Source organism: Eulemur rufifrons, chromosome 20, assembly GCF_041146395.1.
Source record: "Eulemur rufifrons isolate Redbay chromosome 20, OSU_ERuf_1, whole genome shotgun sequence".
In the NCBI taxonomy this organism is placed as follows: Eukaryota; Metazoa; Chordata; class Mammalia; order Primates; family Lemuridae; genus Eulemur; species Eulemur rufifrons.
Genome location: NC_091002.1, coordinates 44,625,575 through 44,649,442, shown reverse-complemented (window position 1 = coordinate 44,649,442; position 23,868 = coordinate 44,625,575). Strand labels below are relative to the sequence as shown.

Sequence of the window (23,868 nt, the reverse complement as noted above, 5' to 3'; positions counted from 1 at the left end):
TCCCCGCGCGGACGAGTAGGGGGCGCCCGCGCCTTTGCCCCCGTGCGCACCCCCGCCCCGCTCACCTTAGCCCCGCGCCCGAGGTGAGCCCGGCCCCCAAATCTTCCGGGCGGGGGTGGGATGGGATAGGGTGGGGGGGCGCCTTTTCGGGGGGGCGGTCTTCAAGGCGTGCGGCCCCGAGGCGTCCTGAGGGATGGCTTCGCCCCTCGCCCCGGGGCCCCATCTGTTTCGGGGGGCCGGGTGCGGGCGCGGAGCCCGGGAGGTGTCCACACAAAAGGCCGAGAGAAACTCCCCGCCGCCTCCCCTCCCTCTGCCTTCCCCGCCCCCTCCCCTCGCCCGCTCCCTCCTCATTCAAACCCCGGCTCGCCCGAGCGGTGTCAGTTCAGCCCCGGCCGCCGCCGAGCGAGGAAATGGCCGAGGAGCCGGAGCCGCAGGTAAAGGGGGCGCCCCCGCCCGGCCCCCCAAGTCTCCCGGCCCTGGTTACCTCGTCTCCCCGGGGACCCCCGGGTCCCCCGTCCCTGCTCCTCCCGTGCCGCTCCTCCAGGGCGCCCCCTCCGCACCGGCTCCTGAGCGGTTCCGCCGGCGCGGAGGTGTGGGGCGAGCCCCCGGCGCGTACAGCGGTGTTCTGGCGTCACACTCACCGCTGGAAGTATTCCGAATGGCCTGGGAGCGCGGGGGTCCCCGTTTTCTCGGTTAGCGGCCGGGGGCCGGTCGTCGGAGGGAGCCGGGGGCTGCGCGGGCGGGTGGGCGGCTGCTCCGAAAAGTTGGGTCGCTTCGCGGGGCAGGTCTCCGGGTTCCCCGACTTGGCCTTGGGGGGCGGGCGGAGGGGAGGGGGCCGGCGCGGGGTCCCCTGCGGTGGCCTGGGAGGGGCCGGGGCAAGTTGGAAACAGCCAAAACAATGCGTCCGAATAGGCATCCCCCGCAAACAATGGCCGGGACCGTCCACACAGGCAGGGTGGAGGGCGCGTCTACAGGGGCCGCGGGAGGGGCCGGGCCTCGCCGCGGACCCCGAGGCGCGCGCCCCAGTGACCCTCCCGGGCTCCCAAAAATCTGTCCCTGGGAGCCCCGGGTCGCCTGCCCATCCTGGAGCAGTTGGTGCACTGGGCTGCGTTTCCTGGATGTGTTGTGATAAGGTGTTTTTTTTTTTTTTTTTCCTTACTCTCTGTAAAGATTTAAACAGAAAACTCCTCTTTTAATGCCCTGTAAACTCTTAAAAGAATATCTGTACAACTCTCCATTCTAGTGGGACACTCAGAGCCAGCTGGAAGCAGAACTAGGAACTCTAGAGGGCAGGAGGGATTGAAATGTTAGCCCCAAAGTGTGTTTCTTCTTCTTCTTCTTTTTTTTTTTTTTAAAGGGAAGTTTCTGCCAGGAGGCGCCGAGTGGTGAAACTGCTCAGTTTCAGATGTAGAGCCCTCTTCACTCTTGATGTGCCCCCAAGTGCGAGCGGGACAGGATGGGGAGGGGAGGCGCTGCTGGGGGCCCGGAGGCTGGATTGGGGCTGCCTGGGCGGTCCCTGGTCTCGGGGATCTGGAAGGACGTCCAGGGCCAGGGTTTGAACCCATATTTTGGGATTCAGGGTAGGGCCACCGAAGACGGGAAGACGCATTCTTGGGCGGGAGGCGGGGGGGGGGGGGTAGTTTTCCGCAAGATTTAGTTACGGGAGCAAGAAAAAGCTACCAGTGGCCATTTCTGGGACCCCAGTATCCTGTCCACCCTGGAAGCAGCAGCAGTTTTTCCCCCCTTGTTTTTGTTTTTTGTTTTCCCAAGAAAAGGATAGTCATTTCAAGACTTAAGGCTTTAGTGTGTTGTTCCACTTTCAAATTCCTTGAGCCTCAATTTATCTTTCTGAATCAGCCTATAGGGCTTGAAGCTTAGAACATTCCTAAACATGTGTTAAGTAACTGGCGGTTGCAGTGGTCCATTGGCCAGTTTACGGTCGTGTATTATTGACCACCATGTGTACTACAGCGTAGCTGGTTTTCTAGATCGTTTGGAACCATTAAGCTGTATGTTTTAAGCAGCCTAGGTCTGATTTAGTTCAGGTTGATTCAATTATGTCTTCATCACTTTTGAGTTGGTTGAATGACTTGACATGAGATTAAGCTCAACAAAAGGAAAGGCGAGGTAGCAACAGCTGCCGGCCAGGCCTGGCGACTAGGTAGGGGTCTTAGGAGGCCTTTTACCTTCCCTTTTTGTATGTGTCAAGAAGCACATTTAAAATGTTCTTTTACTGTACGTTTTCCCCCTGAAGTGGATGGACTGCCTTGATTGTTATCAAACAAGACTTAAAATGCTAAGTTTTATGATACTTTGCGAATGAGTAATAGATCTAGAGTTTCTAAAAAGTCTTTATGTGTCTGTAGTAACAAGTGCAGAGTAATGGCCTCATTGCTTTTTGTCTGAAATATATAACAGTTGAGCCACTAGTTTGTGCTTGCTTAGTTAATGTGTGCTAAGAACTTTTAAGGTGTGTCCTTAATGGTAGATAACTTTTTTCCTTCTGAGAAGTCATGTTTATTTTAGATACTGTTTTGTTCAGTGTTCTGAAGACTGTTAACAGTGTTTTTAGGATTTTTTGTTTTTTTTTAAATCCTGATGTTTTAGAAGTTACCTTCCCCCCCCAAATTGCTGCCATCTTTAATCAGTTACATAAGTATTAAAGTCAAGAGGCAGTGACTTATTTAAAAATTCAGTTGTCAGTAGCTACAGGGCAGAGTTATAATTTGAATTGTTAGAATAGGATTAATAACCTGGTTGTTTGGAATTTTAATTATTTGGTGTGATGAGGAAGGCTGGTTCTTTAGAATTATGTATTTATTTGCATACAGGAGGAGGAAGTAGAGAACAAGATTATGACTTTTATTGGTGAAGGACACATGCTTTTCTTTAGTACCCTACTTCTTTTAATCTTTTTGTCTTCATAACACTTCCTAACACTTTGCAGTTTGACCTTTGCTGTTTTTTAATAACTAGTGAGATCGAAGTTTAGCAATTGTGTTGAGTTCATATTCCCTTTCACTTCTTACTCAAAAAAGGAACTAATACACCACTTAGAAAAAATATGTAGAAAAAATTTTCCCCCTTTACCCTGAAGAATCTATTTGGATAACACTCAATTTTTTTTCTCCAGGTAGTAGAGGAGGAATGGGAGTAGTGAAGGTTTTGACTTTGACTGCCTTTACTTTTAAGGTGGGGGCAGATTTGCATTTTCTTTGTAATCCTCCATTTTTGGCAGGGAAACTTCAGGAGGAATAGGAGCCCCTAATCCCCTTCCAGTGGGCTTATTTTAGAGGAAATCTGAAAATAAGACTTAATCATCAAGTCACTTATAAACTGATGAAATAATTAAGGAATATAATGGCCTGGCAGTGACTAAGTCTCTCTATCTCCTCATTGCAGATACATGCTTAATCACTTTTTTCTCTTTTAACCACATTATGAAATGGTATGTTTTTGCCACAGCAGGGTTGCCATTTCCCAACCCTGGAGCACTCTTAATTCTGAGAAGCTTGATTAGAGCCTCAGGGGTCCCAAAAGATGCCCTGTTTTCCCACTTTATAAAATTACATTCTTTTCTTTTCTCACAGTTGTCACAAACATGATATTGGTTGATAAGAACTTTTGAGTAGTTTTAAGGACTCTTGAGTGCCTAAAAGATACTACTTCAAAAAAGGATCTACTTTTATCTGATTCTCTTGTGAAAGTAAATGATTAGACCTTTTTTATGTTTTATATGAGGCTTTGTTTCCATTTACTTAAAAAAAAAATTCAGTTTAGATTGTTCCATCTCACGTATGCCAGTATGGCCTGTTTGTTACCGGGTATGATTTGTTTTAAATGGTTCCTAGTTTCCTTTTTCAGTTTAATCCAGTAGCAGTATGTTTAATAAATGAATGGGAAAGGTGAAGCTGAAGTATGAGCAATGGCTAAATGTTTTCAAGTTTTAGAATTATAAAAGTAGGAATGAAAACATGAGAGTTGTATAAACTGATGAGTATTCCAATAGAATAAAATTAAGGTAATGAGATTTTAAATTACTATAATTGGAATATATATAATGAAATAGTTTTCAAATGACAGGGGTGTTAAATAAAAACCTGGAAGGTGTTTACAGCACAGCTACTGAAATGGAATTAAAGGAATCCCAATCTTATTAAATATTCTAAACAGTGAAAGGTTTACTTACAGCATGTAAATGAAACTTGTGACAATGGAGGCGTCCTGATCCCCACACCTCATCTCCAGATTTTTGGGGGGAGGGGTGTTAACTAGTTTAAATGCATGTGGAAGAAAGAATATTACACAAAGACAGCAGGACATTTCTGAAATTCAGGGGAAGGGAAGTCTGGTTATTAAATATAACTTAATGGCCTCATTTTGGGGGCAGTATAGAAACTTTTCTGAAATGCTGATTTTTTTTTTTTTTTTCGGAGCAAGGTGATCTGGATTATTTTTCTTCAGCCAGTAATATAGTTAGGCAAATTTGCAGTGGTATGTGGGGCAAAGGTTTCTGAATTTAGACCACGAGGGCAGATAGAAATCTGACTTTAAGGAAGTGGAAAAACAGGGACCATTCTTTCCTAAAATCTGTAGCTCATGACGAGCAAACTCAATTCTTGTCCACATCTGTCTTCCAAATAAATAGGGGGGAATCTCCCATTAGCCAGCTGCCGCTGCAAATTACCCTTTTATATTTAGCTTTGGGAATCTTTACATTTGAGCATTTGTTGACTGACTGTTCTAAACATCCCCATTACTTCCTGCCCAGGATATCAGCATAACTGAGTTACTGGAAATTTGGGGCCAGTTTGGTAATTTTATGATAAAGTTGAGAAATAAAATTACTAAACTTGAAAAGACAGCTGAGTAAGTTGAGAGAATTAGTTTAGTATCTTAGCCTTTGTTCTTAAGCTTTACCAAAGTTGTTTTTGACCTCCACATGCCTCTACTAGAGTCAGATGCTGTTGTTTTTTTTTTAATGGGTTTGTGGAGTGTTTTTGTATTGGTGTTCCTTTAGTTCCTAGTGTGTCTGGAAACCTTTTGAATTTCAAATGTAGTTAAATGGACTGGAAATGTAGACTCCAGTTATGTTCTTCAGTCAGTATTAGGAGAGATACCTGTTTTTACTTTTCCTGCCTGTATCAGAATCAGGATAGTTTAAATAATTCCTTTATACCAGAAGTACTGTTTTCATTTCTTTTCTAATAAGTTTTTTCAGTTTAACATTAATAAGTCTACTGAGCAGTGATTGTATTATTAATGGAAAGGAGACCTTTCCCTTTAGTTTTGAAAGCAAACAGGTGAGTTGAAAGAGCCAGACATACAACTTTAGTATTTATTCAACAAATGATAGGGCGGGGGCTATTTAAATGTTGCTAAAGAAAAGATCTTACGCCTTAAAAGGTATTGCCCAAGATTATATTTAACTGAAGTTAGTTAAATTAATTGAGTCTAATTCAAAAAGCTTATTGTTTGACCTTGTGGAAAAAGTGGTCTAGTGTCATGGTCATAGTTATTTGTGTGTGTACATACATATACATATAGTTATTTGTGTATACTTATGTGTGTACATATGCACACACAAATACACATGTTCAGTGTTTTCTTTGTAGAGAGTTAAAGTACAGATAAAGATAGAACAGTTTATTTTTTAATTTGCTGAAATCTCTTTTTTGGTGTAGTTAGGCTTGTCAGATCTTTTCAGAATATTTAAGGTTGTACTGGTTAAGCAGTATTAATGGTAGAAGCTGACAGATAGCAATGCTTAATCTTGCTTAATTAAAATAAAAAAAATTCACTTCCCTTATAACTCTTTTTTCAGGTCAAGATGGAGTTTTTTAAGAGCCAGTTTGCAGATTACAGTATCTGTTAATATTGAAACTATAACTAATATGTGATACTTTAAATTCTTATTAAGATCCTTTAACTGACCTTAACTGATTTGGGATGAATCAGGCAGTTTCTGCTTATGACACTCAAATATGTTAATGTGATTATATTTTTATAGTACTTTGGTCTCTAATCCTATTTAGAACTGATCATTTATAAAGAGTTTCAAGAAAGTGATATTTCCTATAGGATCTTCCCAGATTTTTGCCTTTGAATAGTCTTTTGCCTATGAAGAATTTAGGTTGTAACATTGATTAGAAACTTTGAATATTCTAATCGAGGTTTTTTTGCTTAACTTTTTAGTCTCTGTCCACAGCTATATTAGGAAAATTGGGTTGACCATTTAGCTCATGGGTGTGACCTTAGTGATTTCCTTGAAATAGTGTTGAAGGATTTAAAGGATTTAAGACATAAACTTGTAGCTTCTCATTGTTACTGTAGATTGCTATGTAGAGTTTTCTCCAATCTAGTCAATAGATATAGAAAAGATAGCATGTGTAAAATATAGAGGGAGAGCTTAGAGAAAAACTGTAAGCTTCCTAACCAGATCTTCGAGCTAGTTTTGTAATTTTAAGGATACAAATGCATTGGCCAGAGAGTAGCAGTTTTAGTTGAATGTTTTAATAAACATTTACTTGGACACTTTAGTAACTTGGGAAAAAGTAGATCTGTAGGCAAGGCACTTGTATAAAAATATAATTTTTCTGTGTTTTTGACAGTTTTTGAGAGCTTTTGAATACCTTATTGCTCCATACTATGATATATAAAATATTCCATGTCAATAATGGAAGATACCCTGTTCAGCTGAAACAGAGACATGTTGTCTCTAAAGCTTAACAGTTGCAGTACACCTATATGTAAAGAAAACTATTTCCAGGTTACAGCAGTTGTCAGCAAGGTGCTGTTGCCCCTAATTTGTTGTACTTAAGTGCAAATTATTGTGCTTTTCAATAAGCAATGTATAATGTGTAATATTTGCTAATTTCAAGATCTACAGGTAGTAGTAGAATTCACAGCTTCAGTCACAAATCAGTGTCTGGCTAGTGCCCTAAAGAACATCAGGCTTATATTTTAGGCATTTATAGCAATATGGTTATCTACTAGATTTCAAAGATTATGTTGTGCTAACTTCTTAAAAAAATATCTATTTAGGCCGGGCGCGGTGGCTCACGCCTGTAATCCTAGCACTCTGGGAGGCCGAGGTGGGCGGATCGTTTGAGCTCAGAAGTTCGAGACCAGCCTGAGCAAGAGCGAGACCCCATCTCTACTAAAAATAGAAAGAAATTATATGGACAGCTAAAAATATATATAGAAAAAATTAGCCGGGCATGGTGGCACATGCCTGTAATCCCAGCTACTCGGGAGGCTGAGACAGGAGGATCACTTGAGCTCAGGAGTTTGAGGTTGCTGTGAGCTAGGCTGACGCCACGGCACTCACTCTAGCCTGGGCAACAAAGTGAGACTCTGTCTCAAAAAAAAAAAAAAAAAAAAAAATCTATTTAAATGATCACAATGTAAATGAAACACTAGTATCTCTCAATATAGGGTTATATTGAAAACAACTTGACTTAGGTACCTTGGGGTATGTATAGGGCCGATGGTTAAGTTCTGTTATTTACTTGAGTAAAGGTTTAAAAATGTTTTTTAACATTGAGAGACATTTTTGTGAAGTAACTTTCAGTAAGCTTAGTGTGTTCAGAATGCCTTTCTTGAAAACTAAAAGCATTAGGGTATAGTGTTGGATTATAATATCCTCCCTTTCCCCCTTCAGTGCTTTGTCGGGAAAGACAGTTTCCTTTTTCAGCAGGGTGGTCACTGTTGGCTGCTGTGTGCGGTACTGAAGGCTGAAGGGTCTTGGGAAGGCTCATGTATGTGCACATACACACTAAAGCTGGAGTGGCCATTCCTTATCAGACAGTGATTGGATCAGAATTTCTATTAAGTCTTTATTATTACAACCACTTTAAAGATTTTTGTTTAGCAAATTGGTTTTAAGTGATGTAAACCTGGTTTAAAGTATTACTCATCGTTTTAGACTTTAAGGAAGTGTTTTGTCTACATACGTTTTAGTTCCTAAGTGGAGAGCTGGGGGCATTTGCTATCAAAGATTTCCCCAGCACACCCAGCATTTTTGTTTTGGTGGGACATAAGGAGAGTACGTATAAATCCAGGGGATGGCAGTTTTTGCTTGTGCTGGTCAACTTCATGGTATGATTAAATATGATTCTTTTTTTATATTTTATTACACTCCTGAAGTTGCAGAATGGTAATTAGATGGCAGCCATAGATAGTCATGTAGACATTCTGATGAACATTGGAGTTAATTTTAACATCTGATCATTTATGGTTAGTGACTGTGGCCAAACATGTGCATACTGATTCTATGCCTGTACCAATTATGTGATGTTTATTCACCAGGTGTTTGTTGAAGGCCTAACCCTGTGCCAGGCACTGGGGACAGCCGTGAACTAGGCAACAAGGTCTCTGTCCTTAAGATCTAAAAGAGATGGCAGAGAAAGACAGTTGCAAGCAAACAGGTAAACTTGGGCAGTTTCAGATCTTGACAGAAGTTGTCAGAGGAAGTCATCACTGAGCTGGGCTGGGCATGGTGTGCGCCATGGGCATGGCGTGTGCTGGGCAGCAGTCAAGGAAGACAGGCACCCTCTGCGGTGAGCAGTAAGGATTATCCTGAAACCAGGCAGTCTAGGACTCAGGACAGTTGGACACAATTAATGACTCCTGGGAGCTGTCCCAGAAGCTTCCCTGAAGGAAGAAGTCCCTCTGTTTTGCTGGAAGGTTTCTTCCCTATCTGGCCACACAAGAAGACCTGTTGGCCCAGGGTACCCTTCCCTCACTGCCAGGCCTCCCAGATTGCTCACCCTCGCAGGCAAAACGTAAGCTCTTCTTTTTCCTGAGATCATTTCCCACTGTGCCTCCCTTATCATCCTTCACTCCAGGGAAATCTCAGAAGGTCTTGTGTTACAGGATGACGGTGACTTCCTTAACCCAGATATTTGAAAATTTCAGAGGTAAAAATTGGAACCAAACCATATTCCTGAGTATTTCCAGTAACCAAGTTAGGCTGTAAGTTATGCTGTTACCCAGGGGAGGGGTGAGGGGAATAATAGGGCCATACCCACATCATATTTCTAATCAAGAGATTGAGTGTAAATTCGGAGTCTTTTTTTTTTTTTTAAAGAAAGGATGTCTGTAGAAAAGTAGGCTTCTCAAAAATTTTAAAATTTCACGGATTAGTCAAATTTCTAACAACAAAAAATAATAATGTTGATGTCTGACATGGGGACTGACTTTGATTTTGCCAAATGAGGACATTAAAAAAAAAAAAACTCACTATTTGCTGTAAACCACTGTCATTTTTTTGAAAAGCATATTTTAGCACCTAAAAGGAAGGACCTCAAATAAATGACAATCTTTATTCAAATTGAAATGAGTCTGTGTGGCCTTATGTAGGACTCATTGAATGGTTTCTCTTTTTCTCGTTTAACTTAACTGTTGGACAGTGAAAATCATGCCAGTTTTATAACTGCTTTTCTAGAATATGTGCTGTTCATATTAAAATATTGCTTGGGACATTGGCATTCGGTAAATACTTGTTGAATGAGTAAATGACTACATAGAAACCTAATTTACCAGTGCCTTATCCAAGTATCATTTAATATTCTGATTAGCAGAGTCATTGAATATTGTTTTGAATGTGTAAATCTATCCCCATAACCATAGAATTTTGAAATTCTCAGGGCCATCCTATTGTTTAACCAATGGTATTAAATAGATTTAGAAAGATGAGAGTTATGTAGTAATGACATCTTAACGGTTGTGACTTAGCCAGACTAGAACACAGGTCTCTGGAGTGTTCTGTCCTGATGCCCGATGGTGACCGGCTGGTGTGCTGAGCCTCCATTGTGATTGCCACAAAGAAAAGACTGAGAAATTAAGATAAAAAACTTCAGTAAGTTCTTTCTTTACCCTAATCTTTGATCTGCAGTCTTATTTAGAAAAGCTTAATGCTAGAGATCTAATTTATTCAAAACTAAAGATAACAAGAAGTACGAGAATTTCTTTTGTGGAATGGGAAGGAGGGAAGAGCTGTTTCCTTGGCTTCTCTGAGTGCAGGGGCCTTGCTCTTTAAGGAAGTGGAGAGAAGGAAAGTAAATGTTTTTTGCTGTTGTGTTTTCACATTGCCTTCAGTGGGAGTAGTTTGCCCGTTTTTGTTTTCTTTGGTAGAATTAACTGATTTAAGATTCAAAGTAGTTGGGACTATTTAAAAACAATTCCTACTGCTTGCCATAAATGTCAGAGGGTATTGGCTTTAGAGATTAATTCTTCTCCAGGAGTGAAAATTGGCTTCTAAGGTAGAGCCCAGCCTGCAAGCTAAATAATCGGTCTTCCACCTGGCCAGGGCCTCAGGTGAGAGGTCGATTAAGTAACGAGGGGATCCATTTTCTGATGAAAGACTGAGCTATGCTGGTTCTGTTGTATTGAGGGTTTTAACTTAAATGTGTACATTCAGAGAGTGGCTTTGTGTACGTATTTCCTTATTTGTTGTTTGGACTAGGAAGTCCTACCCAACGCTTACTGGAGGCAGAAAGTTGTTGAAAGCAAACTGAGATTTGGACAGTGGGTTGAGGTTTGGAATATCCAGGGAGCTACAATGTATCGAGGTTCCCTTGGCCAACATGAGTACCCATCCCTCCTGAATGGGGATGTTAGGAAGGTTCCTGGTTTTGTGCGCTTATGTTGCTGAGCTCTGTGTGTCATCTTCCACTGTGCTTTTGGGTATTTGTGTTTGTTGTATGTAGATTTGTTTGTACATAAAATAGTTTTAAGCACTGGCTTTACAATTTTACTTGAGAAAGTGGTTTCGTTTTGTCGTCTTACTTTTCACAGTTCTTATAGTCTTTAGGCTGGGGAGGCTGTTTAGCAGATACACATGTACATTTTCGTGGCATTTAAAATATAGTCAACCGAATTTAAGAATTTCTGCCCTCAAACTTGACATTTTAGATTTAAATCAGTAAAGCATCATGTCTTAAGTTTAACTGGGTGAAATTCTGATTTAATAAGTGTCCTGACTGGATAAAATGCCAATGATTTAATTAACAAGCATGTTTAACAGGGTGCACTGTATGTTACTTAAAAGTGAAGCAACTGAATTGGTCGCCTTCCCTGCCTTGTGGAAAAGACCCTATGAATCATCCGCGCCAGCCTTCTCCTTTCTCTGGGTGTAGCTAACCGTTCCTATTTTTTTTCCTCTAGGGTTTGGAAATCCCTTGTCTTCAGGTTGCTGGGATTGACTTCTTGCTCAATTGAATCACTCACTCAATGGAGACAAAGAGAACTAATGCTTTGTGCTGATTCATATTTGAATCAAAGCATTGGGGAGTCTGTATGCCTTGTTTGTGTAAAGAACCAGTGACACTATCACTGAGCTTCCTAAAACTTCTGAAGATAAGAAGTTAGAGGACTGTATTCTTTGTTTTGAACTTTTATAATAAATATTTGCTCTAGTTTTGAAGCCCAGGGCTGCTGGAGGTGTGAGTGACAAGTCTTACAAGTGGCCTTATTCCAACTCCGGAAATTCCCCAAGGAAACTTTGAGATTCTTGTTTTTTATAAAACCTAAAGTGACAGGAACCATGCCAACCCAATCCCTCTTAGTGTACATGGATGGGCCAGAAGTGATTGGCAGTTCTCTTGGCACCCAGATGGAGATAGATGATGCCATCTCAATAAAAGGGACCACTGCTGTTCCTTTCAGAGCCACGCAAGAAAAAAATGTCATCCAAATAGAGGGATATATGCCTTTGGACTGCATGTTCTGCAGTCAGACCTTCGCGCATTCAGAAGACCTTAACAAACACGTCTTAATGCAACATCGGCCTACCCTTTGTGAACCAGCAGTGCTGCGGGTGGAAGCCAAGTATCTGAGTCCTCTTGATAAAAGTCAAGTGCGAACAGAACCTCCAAAGGACAAGAATGGCAAAGAAAATGAAGACTTTAGTTGTGAGGTATGTGGGCAGACATTTAGAGTTGCTTTTGATGTTGAGATCCACATGAAGAAACATAAGGACTCTTTCACTTACGGGTGTAACATGTGTGGAAGAAGATTCAAGGAGCCGTGGTTTCTAAAAAATCACATGCGGACACATAATGGCAAGTCAGGGGCCAGGAACAAACTGCAGCAAGGCTTGGAGAGTCCAGTAACCATCAACGAAGTCGTACAGGAACACGCAGCCGAGAGCATCTCATCTCCTTACAAAATCTGCATGGTTTGTGGCTTCCTATTTCCAAATAAAGAAAGTCTAATTGAGCACAGCAAGATGCACACCAAAAAAACTGCTTCCGGCCCCAGCAGTACACAAACAGGCTCTCAACAAGAGGGAATGCCTCCTCCGAGGGAAGAGTTCCTGCAGTGTTTAAACCTAAGACCAAAATCTCACCCTGAAACGGTGAAGAAGCTTGTGAAATGGATACCTCAGCTCGACCCATTCACCACCTACCAGGCCTGGCAGCTGGCCACCAAAGGAAAGGTCGCTGTCGGCCAAGAAGAAGTGAAGGAGTCAGGGCAAGAAGGAAGCACCGACAATGACGATTCGAGTTCAGAAAAAGAACTTGGAGAAATTTGGAGCACGACTAAAAGCCATTCGGAAGGTTCTGGAAAGTCCAAAACAAATAAAAGCAGTTGTGCAGGCCTCTCACAAGATAAAGAGAAGTCCAGACACTCCAACGGTGAAGTGCCTTCTGTGGATGGGGACCCAAAGTTACCCAGTAACAAGGAGAAGCCGACGCACTGCTCTGAGTGCGGCAAAGCTTTCAGAACCTACCACCAGCTGGTCTTGCACTCCAGGGTGCACAAGAAGGACAGACGGGCGGGTGCCGAGTCACCCACCATGTCTGTCGACGGAAGGCAGCCTGGGACGTGCTCTCCAGACCTAACCACCGCTCTGGACGAAAATGGAGCCGTGGATCGAGGGGAAGGTGGTTCTGAAGATGGCTCTGAGGATGGGCTTCCTGAAGGGCTCCATCTGGGTAAGCTGCTGCTCCGGCGCGTGCTCTTCCTCTGTGTTTGCAGCCCAGGCAGCACCGGTGGGGAGCGGGTTTTGGAGAACCAGGGTGCAGTCCGGGCTCTTTGTGGTAGCACTCTGTGTAAGACACTTAGCCTCTCAGGGCCTTAATTTTCTCATTTCTGTAATAACAGGGTTGCATTAAGAGGCCCATCAAGTTTTCTCCTTGTTCTGAAAATTCTGTGATTTTGTATTTTGCTCACAACACACATTTTTTTGTGCATCAGCCTAAAGCGCTGTTTCCCAACTGGGACGATTTTGCCCCCAGTTGACATCTGGCAATATCTGGAGACGTTTTTGGTTGTCACAGCTGTGCAGTGGTATGTGTTGTGCCATGCAGTCGGCATCTAGTGGGCAGAGGCCAAGGACACTGCTAAGCATTCTGCAAGGCACAGGACAGCACCCTCATCAAAGGATGATCTGGCCCGGAATGCCCATAGTATCAAGATTGAGAGATCTCACTTAAAGTTTTTCTAGCATTCCTGATCTTATCTCTACAAACAAGCTATCTTTACATGCAGTTAGCTTCCCTGTCTTACCAAAGCCCAGTTCTCATACATGTATTCCAAATGAGTTTGCCAGTTGTCACAAAAGGTGCCGGGAGTGATTGTCACCTAGAACAAGAATATTATTAGAGAAACCATTTCGGGCAGGCTCATACCCCATCCTCAATGTTTGGGAAGCTAGTGCCCATTAGTAAGTACCTCAGTAACCCGAACAATTTGTACCTAAAATACAGGGAATGTGAACACATCAAAGATATTTTTAAGAAATCTCATTTGCTCAGTACAGATTTCAGTGTACTAAAGGCATTTATGGAAACAAAACTGTCACTGAAGGTATGCTCACATCATTTCCTAAGGCGCAGCGGAATTGTGCAGGGCAAAGTATTCCCCTTGTGTTTGGAGTCTTGCCATCTTCACTTCAACCAGAGCTGCTCATGTCTGTTTAATATTTTGTTTGAATAAAGGATTTTGCTGCTTAAAACCATTTTAAAAAACCCTACTGTGTAGGACATTAATCAATAAGTGAATGATAGGCACATGAATTGGTCCCAGAAACATTATCGTTTATGAAAATGGTCTTTGGTTAAAACAAATGCCGCCTTCTCATTCTTTCAGTGTAACTTTACTTGTTTGAAGTTTTCTATGAACTCTGAGACCCATGATGAATTTTTTATTGTTTTTTGATCACTCTGTTGCTCAGCCTGGAGTGTAGTGGTGTGATCATAGCTCATTGTAGCCTTGAACTCGTGGGCTCAAGGAATCCTCCTGCCTCAGCCGCCCAAGCAGCTGAGACTACAGGGAGTGTACCACCATGCCCCGCTAATTTTTCAATTTTTTTGTAGTGATGGGGTCTTGATATGTTGCCCAGGCTGGTCTTGAACTCCTGAGCTTAAGTGATCCTCCTGCCTCGACCTCCCAAAGTGCTGGGATTACAGGTGTGAGCCACCGTACCCAGCCAGCCACATTAGCAATTTGACCAGACAATATTTTGGACTCTTCACTTGCTTTTAAGCCAGTGCCCAGTTGTTTTTCAGATCATGTGATCTGTGTGAGAGCAGTAGTTTAGTGTCAAATATTTGGAATGTTTTGAGTTTCCTGAGACACAGGAAACCTAGCACTTAGCATACTACAAATCTTTAGTTTTCTGAAATCTAGAAAACATTATGATGTCTCAATGACATAATAAAAAAGGCTTTAATCATAGTTGGCAAAGTGGTTTCTCCTGGTAACCAGTACTGTATTAGTACAATGCCCTGAAAGTAATGAAATGGCCAATCACTAGTAGGTGGTGTAGAAAACTTGGTCTGGTTCATCAAGGTGGATAGAATACCCAGTCATGGATGGGAGCGCCACAGGCTTGGCATTTGGTTCTGGTTCTACCACTGCATTGTTTTGTGACCGATTATATATTGCTTACACCCTTCTTTGCCCCAATTTCCCTGTTTGCAAAATTGGCCCGCGATCCTTGTCTTCCACCTCCTAACAGCCTATTTGTAAAAAGTTCATACTCCTTTAAAGAACACTGTAAAGTTAGAGGTGATGCTGAGAGAGCAGGAGCCAGGGACATGTGCAAATGTCATGTCCTTTGTTCTAAAGTAAAGGCACTTCATAGCTTTCTGGATATGATGTAACATACCATAAATCCTGACACACGGTTGGAAGTAGGAAATTGCAACAAGGTGCAAACCCAGCTATAAACCCAGCTAGTTGGGTGTGATTGTAAGAAAGCAAGTTGGTCATTCTTTATTTAGGAAATTGATTTTCCTAAACGTATATTACTATGAGGTTTCTAGATTGATCTTACTGTACTGTCATCTTGGCTTTTTTTAAAAAAATTATTTTTAAGATCATAAAAGTAAATTTATTTTTAAAAGTTTTTGTCACCTTTTTAGGTTAAGGATTGTCTCTGTTTTAAAGGTGAATATATACTTTCCCTAGAGGGGAGTTAAGGGATAACAGAGATTGTACAGTCCTCTCTTTGTTACACTTGAAAGCTCACCAAGGTCTACTTATAAGCTACTTTTTAAAATTAGTAAGCTGCAGGCAATCTAGAGTGCAGAAATACAGAAGGAGGACAGAAGATCCCTTTTTGATTGGACTTAACAGTTTTGCAAGGCAGAATGGCCAGTTTGATCATGCTAAACTTCAAGAGACGGCCAGACCTTTGTTGTAGTCATTTTTATTATAATGTACGTGATATCATCTACAACAGAGGGTGTTTATTTAGGCTTACTCATTTAGGTGAGGGTTATTTTAATTGCTGCACATCTGACTGCCTTTTGGAGGGTCGTGTGTGAGTCTAATGAATCAGGCTTTCACCAGAGTCCATAGTGGACTTTGCTGCTCGCAAGACACTGTCCTGATTATCCCGAGAAGGTTGAGGCCGAAGGCCTAACACGTTACCATCTGGGGACAGATTTTGAGTTGTCAGATATATTTTGCCTACATGAGTGCTTGTGAGCAATACAGTCTGCTTCCTAAAACTTAACTAAATTTTGACAAACTTTCCTATATTTGCCCAATGGTACACTTTTCTTTTCTGTTGAAGATTAAGTTGTGCTTGCTACCCTCTAGTGGTAGCTTGTTTAATCTTAAAATAAAAAGCGTAATTTTCTAAACCCTGGTGGTTGGGGGAATTGACGGTTTACAGTGGCTTATTTTTCTAAATTACTTCTTGTGAAGAAGGTGGCTTTTCCAGCTGGACTGTACGTCCGCCTTCAGTTGCCAGGTCCTGCTCGCTCAGAAACACGGAGAGAACAGGAAGCTGCCCGTGCAGTTTGGTCTATTAAATGATGTTTCTTTTGATTAAGGCAAACAAAGAACCGAATCTTTAATAGTGCATTTTGCTGTACCCAGAAAATAAAAAAATAAAAAACACAGACGTTTTATAAAACTTTAAACAGTTTTAAAACAACATTTGGTGTGTTTTTAGCCTTTTTGGGTCTACCCCAATCCCGATATAAAAAAATCATTTCATGCTTTCCAAATACGCTTATATCAAGAATAATTTAATTCAGCATGTCTTATACATGTACTTCAGCTGTATTATAAAATATTTTTGTTTCTGCTTTAAGATAAAAATGATGATGGAGGAAAAATAAAGCATCTCACATCCTCAAGAGAGTGTAGTTACTGTGGAAAGTTTTTCCGTTCAAATTATTACCTCAATATTCATCTCAGAACCCATACAGGTAAAGAACTTCTTTTTTTGTTTTTTAAAGCATGTATTAGTTACAAGAATTATAATATAGTTCTCTACTTTTTTTTTGTTCAAATATTCTGCTAGATGCTTAGAATAGTGAAGAATAAATGTGTACTGTGTTTATTGCAACTGTTATTTTTATTCTTTTAGTACAATTATCACTTGAGCTGTTCCTGTTTTGAAGTTAATTTATTTTATTTTTATTTTTTTTTGAGACAGAGTCTCACTTTGTTTCCTGGGATAGAATGTCGTGGCATCAGCCTAGCTCACAGCAACCTCAAACTCCTGGGCTCAAGCAATCCTTCTGCCTCAGCCTCCCGAGTAGCTGGGACTGCAGGCATGCGCCACCATGCCTGGCTAATTTTTTCTATATATTTTTAGTTGTCCAGCTAATTTCTTTCTGTTTTTAGTAGAGACGGGATTTGCTCTTGCTCAGGCTGGTCTCGAACTCCTGAGCTCAAACGATCCACCCGCCTCCGCCTCCCAGAGTGCTAGGATTACAGGCGTGAGCCACCGCGCCCGGCCAATGCCATCTTTTTTATATTTTTGCAATTTAGAATGAAATGAGAATGTGTTTAGTAGGCTTTCTTTAGATTGTTAAAGCTGTAGCACAATGGCATGGGAGGCTGTGTAGATTTGAATTTCATCTCTTGCCCCCCCCATTAAAAAAATAAAGAAAATGAATTTCATCTTTTCCATGTACTAGCTGCAACATTGGGCAAGTTATTTAACCTTTTTGTACTTTTAGTTTTTTTAGCCATAGAAGAAGAAGAATAATAATCACTTCATGGGACTGTTATGAAGATTAAATAAGTTAGAATTGTGGCTATTATTTTGTTTTTTCTATTGAAGATATGTATTTGTACTTTCAAATATTCAGTATAATAAGGGTGATGAGGTGAAGAACTCAAGAGAAATCCTGGAGATGAAGATTAGTAGATTGAGAAGGGAAAAGGAAAGGAAAGCCCGTATTCTCTAAGTAATGGATTCTTGTTTCCACAAATCTATTTTGATGCTTTTCATAAACTTCTCTAACAGTGCCATTTCTGGTTTCAGGTGAAAAACCATACAAATGTGAATTTTGTGACTATGCTGCAGCCCAGAAGACATCTCTGAGGTATCACTTGGAGAGACATCACAAGGATAAACAGATGGATGTTGCTGCTGAAGTCAAGAACGACGGTAAACATCAGGAGACTGAAGATGCACTGTTAACCGCCGACAGTGCGCAAACCAAAAATTTGAAAAGATTTTTTGATGGTGCCAAAGATGTTAAAGGCAGTCCACCTGCAAAGCAGCTTAAGGAGATGCCTGCTGTCTTTCAGAATGTTCTGGGCAGCGCTGTCCTCTCACCAGCACACAAAGACACTCAGGATTTCAGTAAAAATGCAGCTGATGACAGTGCGGACAAAGTAAACAAAAGTCCTGCCCCTGCTTACCTGGACGTGTTAAAGAAGAGATCGGCAGTTGAACCTCAGGCAAATAACCTCACCTGTAAAACAGAAGAGGATGCTGCTCCTCCTCCAGACGGCAGCACCACCCAGAATGTTGATGTCGGCCCCAAAGAGAAGAAAGTGGAGATGGCAGCGGACTGCAAATACAAGCCGAGCACGGACTCTCATGACAAACCTTTAAATTTATCCCTCGGGGCTCTTCACAACTGCCCAGCAATTTCTTTGAGTAAAAATTTAATCCCAAGTAGCACCTGTCCATTTTGTACCTTCAAGACATTTTATCCAGAAGTTTTAATTATGCACCAGAGACTGGAGCATAAATACAATCCGGACATTCATAAAAACTGTAGAAATAAGTCTTTGCTTAGAAGTAGGCGTACGGGGTGCCCGCCAGCTTTACTGGGGAAAGATGTGCCTCCCTTGTCTGTTTTCTCCAAGCCCAAGCCCAAGGCTGCTTTCCCAGCGCAGTCCAAGTCCCTGCCCTCTGAGAAGCTGAAGCAGAGCCCCCCGGGCCCGGGCAAAGCCCCTCTGACTTCAGGGACAGACTCCAGCACTTTAGCCCCAAGCAACCTGAAGTCGCACAGGCCGCTGCCGAGCGTCGGGGGCCCGGGGGCCGCTGCCCCCAGACAGCAGCAGTCTGAGACGTTTTCTAAAACCAGTGTTTCACCCGCAGCGGATAAAACAAAAAGACCTGAGACAAAATTGAAACCTCTCCAGGTAGCCCCTTCTCAGCCCACCCTCAGCAGCAGTAACGTCAATGGTTCCGTCGACTACCCTCCTAAGAACGACAGCCCGTGGGCCCCGCAAGGCAGAGACTATTTCTGCGGTCGCAGTGCGGGCGGCACCGCAGCAGACTTTGGGGAGCCCCTTCCCAAGAGACTGAAGTCCGGCGGAGCCGCGCTGGACGCCGAGCAGTCGGGGCCCAATTACAGAAGAGGCTACGACCTCCCCAAATACCACGTTGTGAGAAGCATCACGTCGCTGTTACCCCAGGAGTATGTGTGCTCGTCGCCAGCGTTGCCCCCCAAACCGAGGTTCCTGAGCTCTAGCGAGGCTGATCCCCCGAGTGTGCTGACCGTCCAGAAGCCGTTCGCCGGCTCCGGACCGCTCTACGCCTGCGGGCCCGCCGCGAGTCCTGCCTCCGGCGCAGCGCTGCAAGGTACCGCGTCAGACCTTCGTGTCTAAGTTGCACGGGTGCCTACATCGCCTGGTGTCTAATCTGTCCGTTCTCAGTGAAGGTGATATCACCCCCAAGGGGGCGGAAAGTTCTTGGCGGGTGGTAGACAGAGAGAACCATTCTCAGACACGGCAGTGGGTTGGGGTCCTGCAGAGCTTAACTCCACAGGATTGAATCTTTCCTGAGCATTTAATTTCTCCTGCTAATTTAATTTTTCTCTGTTGTTGGAGTGATCCTGAAAAAAATGGTCGGGAACCACTGGGCTCATCCGATCTTTTCCTTTGGAATTCCCGGTGCCATTTAAGGCCCCGCTCACCTCACTTTCATCATTGCCTTTTTTCCCGTCTTGCACATTTGTATATGAGGCTCAGCACTCAGTCCCAACCTGCTTCTTCACATGTTTTGCCAGCCCCGCTGGACTGTGACTTGTTAAGAGCAGAAGCCATGTCTTGCGTGTGTAGCTTTGATCACACGCAGCCCCCCACGTGCCTCCCCCATGGAGGAGTGTGAGAGGGGTGCACGGTAAACGCCACCCGGGGACCCTCGACCTCTTGGGAGCAGAAAGTATAAGAACTGCTGGTTAAACAGTCCTTTTGAACAGTTTTAACGTTAGGACACTCAGGATTGTACTGCCTGGGTAGCCTTTGTTAAATACAGGCAGCCCGCTGTGTCCGCAGTTTCTGCATCTGTGGATTCAACCAACTTCAGGTCAAAAATGTTGAGAAAAAAAAATTAGATGGTTGTGTCTGTACTGAACATGCACAGACATTTTTCCTTGTCATTATTCCCTAAACAATACAGTATAACAACTATGTGCATAGCATTTATATTGTATTAGGTGTTATAAGTAATCTAGATGTGATTTAAAGTATACAGGAGCATGTGCATAGCTTATATGCACATTGTATTTCAGGGACCTGAGCATTGTGGGTTTTGGTATTCACAGGGGTCCTGGAACCATGGCCCCATGGATACTGAGGGACAGCTGTATTAAGTGACTTTCAAGAATGACATAATTTTCCCATATACGTAAATCATTAACTTTGTAGATGACTTTGGTGTTCTCCCATAGAAACATTTTCCTGGTGGTAGCATTTTGTAGAGGTGCCTGGCACATACCTGTGCACATAAAAATGTAGATCAGAGTGTCCAGGGCCATGTCCCTCTTGGCAAGGCAAACTTGATCAAACCGCAACACCTTCTTTTTATCTGATACAAGCTCTGCTGGTTCGTGCTGCCCCAAAGAGACAAAATCGTTTTAAACCTTTCAGTTTATGTTAGTTTCAAATTAAGGATTCACTGTGGTGACAACGCTCTGTCGAGGATAGCTTGATGCTGATTGGTCTGGTAGGGATAGCAAATTAAAAAACAATTGCTGTCACACACTCCAGTGGATTTTATAAAAAATTGTGATGAAATAGTAATTTTTGCTGCCTTTTGATTAAAAGTATCCATTTTCCCCCTACGGTGCTTAAAATGGACAAGAATCAAGACTTTGTCTTTACTTAGGGAGAAAAGGCTCTGTGTTGGAAGTCAAGTCCTCCCTTAGTTTTCTTTTAAACCTTTTTCCACATAGTTTTGTTCATGATGCTGATAGGTTTAAAATACTTTATGCTGCCTCTTTTTTTTTTTTTTTGGCTTTTGATTCTTTCTGATGATAGCCTTGGAACCTTGATAATTTTAGCTTTAGCGACCTCAACAAAATTCTGTGCTAACAGATGTTCTCATAAAAACAATTCAGCCATAACTGTGCAAACATGGATTTATCAGCGTTAGGGAATTTTGAAAATGTAACAACCCGTATACTTCTTACCTAATTGCTTGACTTTAAATGCCCCTTTACTCTTTTTTTTATTCAATCAGGAAAAAGGCCTGTGTCGTATCAACACTTATCTAGCAGCATGATGCAGAAGAGAAACTATGAGAATTTTATTGGGAGTTCACATTATCGACCAAATGACAAAAAAACTTGATTTCTTATTTTTAGGGAAAAAAGGTGAGCATATGTTTTAATTAAATATAATGTATTGGTTTTACTTAATTGAAAATAAACCATCCAACTTGTCTACTATAAATTACTTTTTAATTTTAATTTTGATCCTTTTTTTAAAGCTGTTTTAAAATCTAGAGTGCTCAGGGCCATTGAATATCAGTGATGATAATAGTGAAAACATTCATAGTGACTGGAATTTACTAGGTGCTAGGCACTGAGTGAAGTGTTTTATAATCAAGATCTCATTTAATCCTTGTTACAGCAGGGAGTATTAGGTCTGGGATCAGCAGATTAGCTTCCCACCTGTCTTTGTGAATAAAGTTTTACTGGAACATGGCCATACCCCTTTGTTACCTGTCACCTGTGGCTGCTTTTCTGCTACCACAGCAAAGTCGGGGAGCTGTGACAAACTGGCCTGCAAAACTGAAAATATGTATTGTCTGACCATGTACAGAAAAAGTTCTTGCCCTGGGGTTAGGAGGTACTGTGCACATTTTGTAGATGAGGAGGCTGAGGCTGGGATTATGCAACTTACTCCAAGCCCTCCTCGTCAGTCCACATGTGGCAGGAGCCTGGTTTTTGACCTAGGTCTGCCCAGATTTAAAGCCTGTGCCCAACCTTCTAGTTTAAGAGCTTGTTCAAAGTTTTTGCAAATCCTTGCGTCTTGGGGGAGGGGAACTGGGACAGGAGCAAGTAGAAAGTTTATTTAGACTTTTATGGTTCACGTAGCAAATGTATCTAACTGTAGAGTAACCCCATAGGGCTCAAGCAGTGTCATCAGAATTGCACGTGTTAGTTTAGTTTATTCAGAGTTTGGGCAGAGGGTGTGATGTCTCTGTAAGGTCTCATTTCACAATAAAGTTGAATGAAAAGATTGGGGCTCCTGGACAGATTTAGTTCTTTCTCAGATAACCCTTGTCCCATAAAACTGTCACCATATACTCCTTGAGCAATGTCTTTACTGAGTGCTTGCTAGATGTTAGGATACAGAGATGAGAAGAGGGCCCTGGTACAGGGCAGGATTTCTCTGTATCTTCACTGGGACCACACATGGGCACAACAGCGATGTTCTCCTGGGGCGACATCAGCTTTATGCGGTTCTGAATTCTCCTCTCCCACTCAGTATAATAAATGCAGAATGGGAATGAGTGAAGTATATTCTGTCCTCAGTCCAAAGGATGATATTAAATCCACTCTACATTAGAACACAAAAACCAATAATTTGTGTATTATAAGGAACTGATTATTAGTAACATTACCTGCAGTATACGTTACAACTGCTCAATGGGAGCAAATGGTAGCTGGTCTCTGTGTAAGCTCTGGGCTTCTTGGCTTGTATTTCCTTCTACCTGCAACATCCTCCCTGCACCCTCTTTGCATAACAACCTCCTTCTGGTACTCAGGACTATCTCGTGTGTCATTTCTGTAAGATCTTTGCTGGGAGTCAGGGGCTTCCTTTGTGTTCCTTCTGCATGTGGTTCATCCCGTGTTTCCAATCATCCTACCTGTGTGTTCATCTTCTGCCACTAGCTAAGCTTGAGGGGACACCTTCGTTCAACACCTGGCCTGTTGTCTGAAATATTGATAACTAGATAGATGTTGGCTGAGCAAATTATGTTATAAATTGTTTCATGTATCTTTCTCATGAAGGGAGGTTATTATAAATCATGTTTGTTTTGTTAAATATTCCTGGTCCATTCCATACATTTTTGTTTCTGAATGTATAAACTTTGTTTCTTGTAGGTGGCAATTGCCTTTTTAGACTTCATGTAACTTTTACTAAATTTTGATTCTTGGTTACATCATCTCAGTTAAATCACTGCAGGTGTATCTCCTTAGTACTGCAGAATTACTTATTTAGTCACCTGATAGCATCATAGCAAAATTTGAACTCAAATGGAATCCATTGCATTTCTAGGTCCCTTCAGTTCTATTTATTATACCTTTTTTTTTAAAAAAAAGAATTTTCTAAACTGTATTTAGTTTTTATCTTAATCACTTTTTAATTTTTTTTCCGTAGGTCTTGATGGATATAAGTGCATACCCTCCATGAAATTAAATTTTAGTTCATCCTTTGAGAAAGTGAATGGTGAAAGCTACTGAAATAAGCTGTGATTGTACTGTACATATAACATATAAGGAACACTACAGTTTTGTAAAGTTGTTCTGTTAACTTTTGTACCAAATAGCAATAAAACTAGTTGTTGGGCTGTATACAAGTGGGGACTAGAAATCTCTATTTTGTCCCTGAATAATATTTTTTTTAGAATTGACCAAATAAGAAGTGGAATTTTTGCATACTTGAGCGCTGCTGAAAAGAAATCATTTGGGTTAGGGTGGGGTGGGGTGGGGTGGGGGAAAAGTATATAATGCTTGCACCTCAGGTAAAAATCTCTGTAAATATTTAAGTTGTAAACCTGCTTGTTCAAATACTATGTGTATTCCTTTTCTCATGTAGCTCATCACTTTGAGCAGTTTCCGCTATTTGTGCTCTTTCATTTAAAATGTATGTTTTTAAAAAAATTCTCAATGATTTGTATTATGTTGAATCCTCTGAAAT

General features: G+C 41.9%; 1 protein-coding gene across 2 annotated transcripts; it reads left to right on the top strand.

Moving 5' to 3' along the window:
• Positions 1-392: 392 nt before the first annotated feature.
• On the top strand, positions 393-23,606 carry ZNF217 (zinc finger protein 217). 2 transcript variants are annotated; one of them, XM_069495549.1, is made up of 6 exons: positions 393-434; positions 11,170-12,941; positions 16,557-16,673; positions 17,741-19,297; positions 21,179-21,311; positions 23,329-23,391. In XM_069495549.1, exons 2-5 carry the CDS (start codon positions 11,549-11,551, stop codon positions 21,286-21,288), a joined length of 3,177 nt encoding a protein of 1,058 aa, XP_069351650.1. In that variant the 5' UTR covers positions 393-434; positions 11,170-11,548; the 3' UTR covers positions 21,289-21,311; positions 23,329-23,391. The 2 variants fall into 2 exon arrangements, with proteins under 2 accessions (XP_069351650.1, XP_069351651.1); XM_069495550.1 differs by lacking the exon at positions 21,179-21,311 and having other exon boundaries at positions 23,329-23,606.
• The last annotated feature ends 262 nt before the right edge of the window (positions 23,607-23,868 follow it).